The sequence below is a fragment of the Nicotiana sylvestris genome, chromosome 10 (genome assembly GCF_000393655.2).
Source record: "Nicotiana sylvestris chromosome 10, ASM39365v2, whole genome shotgun sequence".
In the NCBI taxonomy this organism is placed as follows: Eukaryota; Viridiplantae; Streptophyta; class Magnoliopsida; order Solanales; family Solanaceae; genus Nicotiana; species Nicotiana sylvestris.
In genome coordinates this window covers 18,538,215-18,546,046 of record NC_091066.1, presented here as the reverse complement: position 1 = coordinate 18,546,046, position 7,832 = coordinate 18,538,215, and the positions used below count along the sequence as shown (strand labels likewise).

The following is a 7,832-nucleotide window of genomic DNA, read 5'->3' as shown; positions in this document are numbered from 1 at the left end:
ACCCTGATGCCTAGCACCAGCGCCCAGCCTCAGGCCAGCACATCAAGTGTCGCGCGCGCCCACAGCAACGCGCGCGCAGACCCTGACCCGCAAGACAAAGATGCTGCCATCGGACTTAGTTTTACCTTGTAATAATCTAAGTCCTTTTCATTGTAATCATAGGCTAGTTTTCATCATTTTCATTTCAGTGTGCTTCTACAGCTTTATTAGGGCTAGTCTTGTAATGTTGGTTTATTTTTTTTAAGCATTATTAAGGGGGACCAAACAATCAAACATTTTCAAGCAAGCATTTTCTGGTGTCTCTCCCCCTCGACACCGCATCATTGTAATCAGCATTTTCATTCATCAATAAAATCATCATCATCATTCAAAACCCAATTCTCTTTCAGCTTCCGCAATTTGCTCATGACATTGGTTTTCCCGCAAGGCACTGACAATCTAGTCTAGCGTGCGGCGAGGACCTCATTGGTGGACAGCAACCGCACTGACATCGGTTGCTTAGCCTTACGTTGCCCTTCCAAAGAACATCAGGAAGGCGTTGCGTAACAGGTTGGATGTTTCTGAGCCCAGCCGTGTGTTAGCTTGCATAGTCGCTCGCTCTTCATTATTGGAGCGTATCCGAGATCGGCAGTATGATGATCCCCATTTGTGTATCCTTAGAGACATGGTGCAGCATGGAGGTGCCAAGCAGGTTACCTTAGGTGATGATGGAGTTTTGAGATTGTAGGGTCGAGTTTGTGTGCCTATTATGGATGGGCTTCGAGAATTGATTTTAGAGGAGGCCCATAGTTCCGGTACTCTATTCATCTGGGCGCCGCGAAGATGTATCAGGATTTGCGGTAGCATTATTGGTGGCGGAGAATGAAGAAGGATATCGTTGCATATGTGGCTTGGTGTTTGAATTATCAACAGGTTAAGTACGAGCATCAGAGGCCCGGTGGTTCATTTCAAAAGATTGAGATTCCTGAGTGGAAATGGGAGCGTATCACTATAGACTTTGTTGTTGGTCTCCCACGGACTAAGAGGAAGTTCGATGCAGTGTGGGTTATTGTTGATAGGCTGACCAAGTCAATGCATTTCATTCTTGTTGCAGTCTTTTATTCTTCTGAAAGGTTAACTGAGATCTATATCCGGGAGATTGTTCGTCTTCATGGTATGCTCGAGTCTATTATTGCGGACCGAGGTACGCAGTGTTCCTCGCATTTTTGGACGGCAGTTCAGCGAGAGTTGGGCACATGGGTTAAGTTGAACACAGCATTTCATCCCCAGACGGACGGACAGTCCGAGCGGACTATTCAGATTTTGGAGGATATGCTCCGAGCTTGTGTCATTCACTTTGGAGGCTCGTGGGATTAGTTTTTGCCTTTAGCAGAGTTTGCCTACAACAACAACTACTAGTCGATTATTCAGATGGCTCCGTATGAGGCTTTGTATGGTAGGCGATGTCGGTCCTCGGTTGGACGGTTTGAGCCGGGAGAGGCTCGGTTGTTGGGTACGGATCTGGTTCAGGATGCATTGGACAAGGTCAGCATAATTCAGGAAAGACTTCGTACAGCTCAGTCCAAGCAAAAGAGTTATGTCGACCGCAAGGTTCGTGATTTGGCATTCATGGTCGTTGAGCGGGTACTGCTTCGAGTGTCGCATATGAAGGGTGTGATGAGATTTGGGAAGAAGGGCAAGCTTAGCCCTAGGTTCATTGGCCCGTTTAAGATTCTTGATCGCGTGGGAGAGGTGGCTTATAGACTTGCATTGCTGCCGAGCTTATCAGTCGTGCATCCAGTGTTTCATATGTCCATGCATCGGAAATATCATGGCGATCCATCCCACGTGTTAGATTTCAGCACTGTCCAGTTGGACAAGGACTTGTCTTATGAGGAGGAGCCGGTAGCTATTCTAGACCGGCATGTTCGTTAGTTGAGATCGAAGAGTTTTCCTTCTGTTCGTGTTTAGTGGAGAGGTCAGCCTCCTGAGGCATCGACCTGGGAGTCCGAGTCCAATATGCGGAGCCATTATCCCCATCTTTTTCCTGACTCAGGTACTTCCTTCTTATGTCCGTTCGAGGACGAACAATTGTTTTAGAAGTGGAGAATGTCATTTGTGTTGCAATTGAATTCAGTGTTCTGAGGCCTAAAAACCTCCTTTTACCCTACCCTGATTTATGTGTGTGGTCCGGACCTATATCCGGAAAGCCTTCTATGTGAAAATATGGCAAATAGAAATTTTAGAGTTAAAAACTTGATTATGATTGACTTTGGTCAATATTTTGAGCAAACGGACCCGGATCCGTGTTCCGACGATCCCGGGAGGTCCGCAGTAAAATATGGGACTTGGGCGTATGCCCGGAAATGAATTCCGAGGTCCCAAGCCTTAGAAATTAGTTTTTGAAAGAAATTATTTTACTGAATTATCTAAGAAATAAAGAAAAGAATTAATGTTTGAAACCATTGTTATCGGGCCCGTATTTTGGTTTCGATATCCGGTACAAACTTGTTATAGTATTTGAAAGATAACTGTGAAATTTGGTGAAACCGGAGTTTATTTGATGTGAGTTGGACTTATGATTGAAGAGTTATGAACTTTGAGAGTTCTTGATGAAAATGTTGAGTTTTGAGGTTTATTTCATGATTTTACATGTTATTTTGATGATGTGATCGCGCAAGTAGGTTCATATGATGTTTTTGAGTTAGTATGCACATTTGGTTTGGAGTCCTGAGGGCTCGGGTGAGTTTCGGGTAGGTTCTGAGGTATCTTAAGCTTAAAATATGACTACTGGAGGTTCAGAGTAGTGCAAATCTCTGAACCTGCTAGTGCGGTCCGCACTAGTTTTTGTGCTATCCGCACTGGTGACTGTGCGGCCGTAGTTGATTTTGTGTGGTCCGCACAAGTTCACTGGTCCGACTTCGGAAGCATATATCTTTTGATTTACAAAGAATTTTGAGATGATTCAAAAATAAAAGTTGTAGCCCTTCGTGTCTAGTTTCCAGAAAGGTAACGAAATCACAATTTGGACATCTGTAGAGAAATTTATGGCCAACTGCTAAATCATGTCACTGCAGTCCACACGGGGGCTGTGCGGTCGCAGTTGATTTTGTGCGGTCCGCACAGGGCATCTGAGAGTAGTATATTTAGACGGGATTTTAAGTTATTTTTCATTTTTCATAACCCCAAAAACATAAGAGGCGATTTTTCAAACAACCTTTCTTCTCCAAAACGTTGGTAAGTAATTTCTAACACATATTTTCTTCACTCCTTAACATCTTTTAACATGATTTCAACTCAAATCAATGATTTTCATGGGAAAAATGGATGTTTTGGGTAGAACCTAGGTTTTTCAAAAATTGGGGATTTGGACCTCGATTTGAGGTCCGATTTCAAAACAAATTATATATTTGAGTTCGTGAGGGAATTGGTAATCGGGTTTTGACCATGTGGGCCCGGGGTGATTTTTGAGTTTTTGGGTAAAACTTTAGAAAACTCATTTTCATGCATTCAAATTGATTCATTTAGAGTTTATTGATATAATTAAGTAACTTGTGACTAGATACGAGCGAATTGGTGGTGGAATCAAGAGGTAAAGTTGTAATTGAATCGTGAATTGTGTTCGTGGCATCGAGGTAAATGTTTGGTCTAACCTTAGCTTGAGGGATTAAGAGTTAAGTCTTATTTGCTATGTGGTAATTGTTGAGTACGACGTATAGGCATGATGATGAGTATTTATACGTTGGTATCTAGCATGCCCGTGAGTCTTTATATTGTGATTATCATTTTTATGCCTTGGTGATGGTTTCTAATTGTTGTATAAAGTTTGTGAAAGGAATTGTGACCTATGAACATTGAGGAGCATTGACTCAAGTTGTATAAAGTTTGTGGAAAGAATTGTGACCTATGAACATTGAGGAGCATTGGCTCGAGTTGTGAATGAATTGTGAAGGTATAAGTGATAATTGAACCTCTAGAGTATTGGCTCGAGTTGTGAAGTGAATTGTGAAGTAAAAGTGAGAAAGAGAAGAGATCATTATGGTGTCACCCTTGCCGGGCTATTGTTGATTTATTTGTTTTCTCCCTTGCCGAGATATGGATGTTATTGATGTTGTTCCCTTGTTGGGATTCTTATTGCAAATTTCCTTTATTTCCTTGCCATATTGTTTGTGATTGTTGTTTGGGTGAGGAAGAGAGTTAAAGCACGAAGGGTGATGCCGTGCATTGTTTGTTTTGTGAGAAAAGAGTGTAAAGCACGAAGGGTGATACCGTATATTATTGTGAGGAAAGAGTGTAAAACACGAAGGGTGATGCCGTGCCACACGATGTACCATTCCGTGCCGATTTTATTAATTATATGGCGAGGAAAGAGAGTAAAAGCACGAAGAGTGATGTCGTGCACATTTTTATTATATGATTGCTTTGGTGAGGACGAGAGTAAAAGCACGAAGGGTGATGCCGTACATTTGTTGATTTCTGATTCTTTGTTGGTATCCGAGTTATATTGTTTCTTTCATTACTTGATGTCTTTCTATTCGGAATTCTTATCTCCCCCAAAGCATGCTCTCTCTCCCATATTGACTGGTTATTTATGTATTTCTTTCCACTATGTATGTAGTTGAACTGCATAGGTTATTTGGTAGTCTGGTCCTAGCCTCGTCACTAATTCGCCGAAGTTAGGCTAGACATTTACCAGCACATGGGGTCGGTTGTGCTGATACTACCTGCACTATGTGCAGATCCCGGAGCAGCTTTTGGACCGTAGTGTGGAGGCTACCTTCAGTCCTCGCGGAGATCCAAGGTAGACCTGCAGGCGTCCACAGGCCCTGACGTCTCCTCTATTCCTATTTCCTGTTTCATTTTCCTTTTATTCAGAAACAGTGTATTGTCATTTTCTTCAGACTTTGTATGTAGTAAATCTTAGACCGTCTGTGACACTGTGACACTAGGTTTTGGGTGCTTTAGGTTTTAAGAGTTGTAATAGATGCAGATTTCAGATATTTAGTTGTTATCTTCTGCTTAATTATTTAAAGTTCTGTTGTTTTCATGTTATCGTCTTATATTTGTTTTAAAGAAATAATTGAGTAATGAAATAAGTAGTTAATTGATTGGCTTGGCTAGTTCACATTAGTAGGCGCCGTCACGACTCCCGAGGGTGGAAAATCCGGATCGTGACAAATGTAATGGTCCCGGAAAGCTATGCAACCCATATTTAAAAAGTAATTCTTGTATCATTTTGGCATAGTTGTGTTCACTTTCTTTTGTTTTTGATTTTTTTTTGTGTGTGTTTTTAATTCTTATCTACTGTTTTATACGTAATAGAGAAATACTGAATTTAGTTTATTGGCTATCTTGACGAGTAGTTCATTTTACATTAAGCTTGAAAATTTTCCTAAATAAGAGCATTCTTTATTTACAATTGGTGAGTTCCTGGCTATATTATTGCGAGAGTTTAGATGCTCGTCGTGATGATAACTTTTATTTTTGGGCATTTTGGCTATTTTTCCCCAAGTCCCTTTTGTGTCTTTTTTATTGCTACTGAACTATAAATCATGCCAATAACATTACTAACATTTGCATGCACAGTAGCTAAATTTGATTTTTATTGCTAAATTTCATTTTGTTTAGGTTTTAGTAACATAAATCAGCTAAGATTGGTTAAGTCTGTCATGTGATATATTGGTTTTTGTATTAAAAGTTTATTCTATACATGGATTCACGTTTACCTTTTACACCGGAAAGTCATATTCTATATTGCAAGTGCAAGTCGACGTTCCTGATATGAAAGTGAAAGTGGAGTGAAAGTCGGCCCTAAGCAGGATCCAAAGACGTTTAAGTCCAGTTCCAATCTGGATATAAAAGTCAAGTTCAATCGTCGAAAGTGAGATCTCTTTTAGTCCGGTCTTCTTTTCTCTTTTGAGTCAGGTTCTTAAGACAGGAAATCGGGTTTTCTGAATATCTCTCTTCCGGCCTATGTTGTAAGTTAGTTAGTTAGAGATCGAAACTGGACCTGAGAGAGACTAGACTTCTAGTAAGAGTAGGTGCGCCTTAAGTTGAGGAGAGCTGTTCACAAGCAGTGGTTATGAGCTCTTTCTTGTTCCGGTTCAGAAGAGGCTGCGCACCTTCAGTTGCACTAGTGGATTGAATACCCTTACTTATACAATGGTGTCATTCTTAAATTCTGTTGCTCCTGATCGAGCTCTATCATGCCATGCTATTTGATTTAAGGATAATAAGTAAAGTACAAGACCAAACAATTCCAATTTTGGGTTGTATGTTCCTCAACAATTTTTTTCACACTGACAATTACATATTCATTGTATTTTCATGAGGGATATCACCGCCCACAATAAGATTATCATCATGACAAACAATTAAAATGTTGTAATAGAACAAACTCCAAAAATAACATTTATAAAAAAAATTGGGTATGCTATATCATATTACATATTTGTATCTCATAACATTAAATAATAAGAAAATATATCTACATATCCAATTATTTTAAGTTCAACACTATATTGCGTATGCAATTCATCATTTTTAGCTAGCACTTTTTTGCTTTATTTTAGCCCCTTTAAAAAATTTGTGACAAGAGATAGACATACACGTGCAATGTACATGTCCAGAAACGAGTTTAATAAAAAAAATTGATGAAGCAACATCGCGTGAGACCTTGACGGGGTTTAAAAAAGGTAAAACAGCAGGACGTGGAGAATAATTTAGAATTTTACATCTCGAGAGTTGAAAGAGTGTAGTGTGAATATATCTAACTCTATTTATATTTATTTTTCATGAACATACTTGATGTTCGAGTAAAAAAACATGAAATTTTGCCGGACCACGAACACGCGTTGGATCCTTCATTGATAGTGACACAAAGTAGGGCATAGTAGGGCAGGGGACAATGTGTTATCCTTTAATGGCTTCATCAGTCTTCTATTTGACTCTTTGCAAAAGAACCTGGAGAGTACTACATATGGACCATATATCTTATCATTCTTTTTCTATAAGAAGAAAAGCAATTCTGACAAGTACTCATTCATCACTAAAACAACTCTGTTACTTAATTAGTCTTCAATATTTCTCAGAGAAATTATCAGTAAAAGAGAATCATATCATAATTCATATATGGAGATGGAAAGTTCGAAAGTGGGAGGTGATGATAAGAAGTTTTCATGTAAAAGTGTAAGAGAATACATTAAAGAGCAAAAGGGTAGGCTGTTTATAATTCGAAGATGTATTGTTATGCTTCTTTGTTGGCATGACTAGAAGAACTTACCACTGCATTGTCCATTGTCCATTTTTCATAGTTATATATATCCACAGTAAGTAAGAAGGAGTCTTGCCGTTATTGGTAAGATTGTTGCCATGTGACCAGGAGGTCATGGGCTCGAGTTGTGAAAACAACTTCTTGCAGAAATGCAGGGTAAAGCTACGTACGTTAGATCTTTGTGGTACGGCCCTTCCCCGAATCCCGCACATAGCGAGAGTTTAATGCACTAGACTGTTTTTTTTATTATGTATATATATATATATATATATATATATATATATATATATATATATATATATATATCCACAGTCAATTTGGGAATATTTTATCTACTTCTCAAAGGCTACAAGTTAGAGACTTCTCATTTCCAAAGTTTTCCATCTTTATATAATAATTTTGTGAAGCTTTTGCTTCTCCTCTTCTCCTTTCTTTTATTTATCTTCTCATATAGTTAATAGGAGAATGAAGAAGATACAAAGAAAGAGCAATCAATTGTTTGAATTATCAAACAATAGAAGCTCCTGTGTTTGCTAACAGGGCAAGGACATTTGATGCATCTGATTCAACCATAGACAAA

The 7,832-nt window shown here is 39.2% G+C and overlaps 1 protein-coding gene across 1 annotated transcript; it reads left to right on the top strand.

Annotated features, from left to right (window-relative positions):
- The first annotated feature begins 7,053 nt into the window (after positions 1–7,053).
- On the top strand, positions 7,054–7,464 carry LOC104245734 (small polypeptide DEVIL 4-like). Its single transcript, XM_009801393.1, has one exon. The coding sequence runs from the start codon at positions 7,111–7,113 to the stop codon at positions 7,249–7,251; it is 141 nt and encodes a 46-aa protein (XP_009799695.1). The 5' UTR covers positions 7,054–7,110; the 3' UTR covers positions 7,252–7,464.
- Positions 7,465–7,832: the final 368 nt, after the last annotated feature.

What these genes read in the sequence shown, in the direction of transcription:
- LOC104245734 (XM_009801393.1), top strand. Translation starts at nt 7,111, where the DNA reads ATGGAGATGGAAAGTTCGAAAGTGGGAGGTGATGATAAGAAGTTTTCA.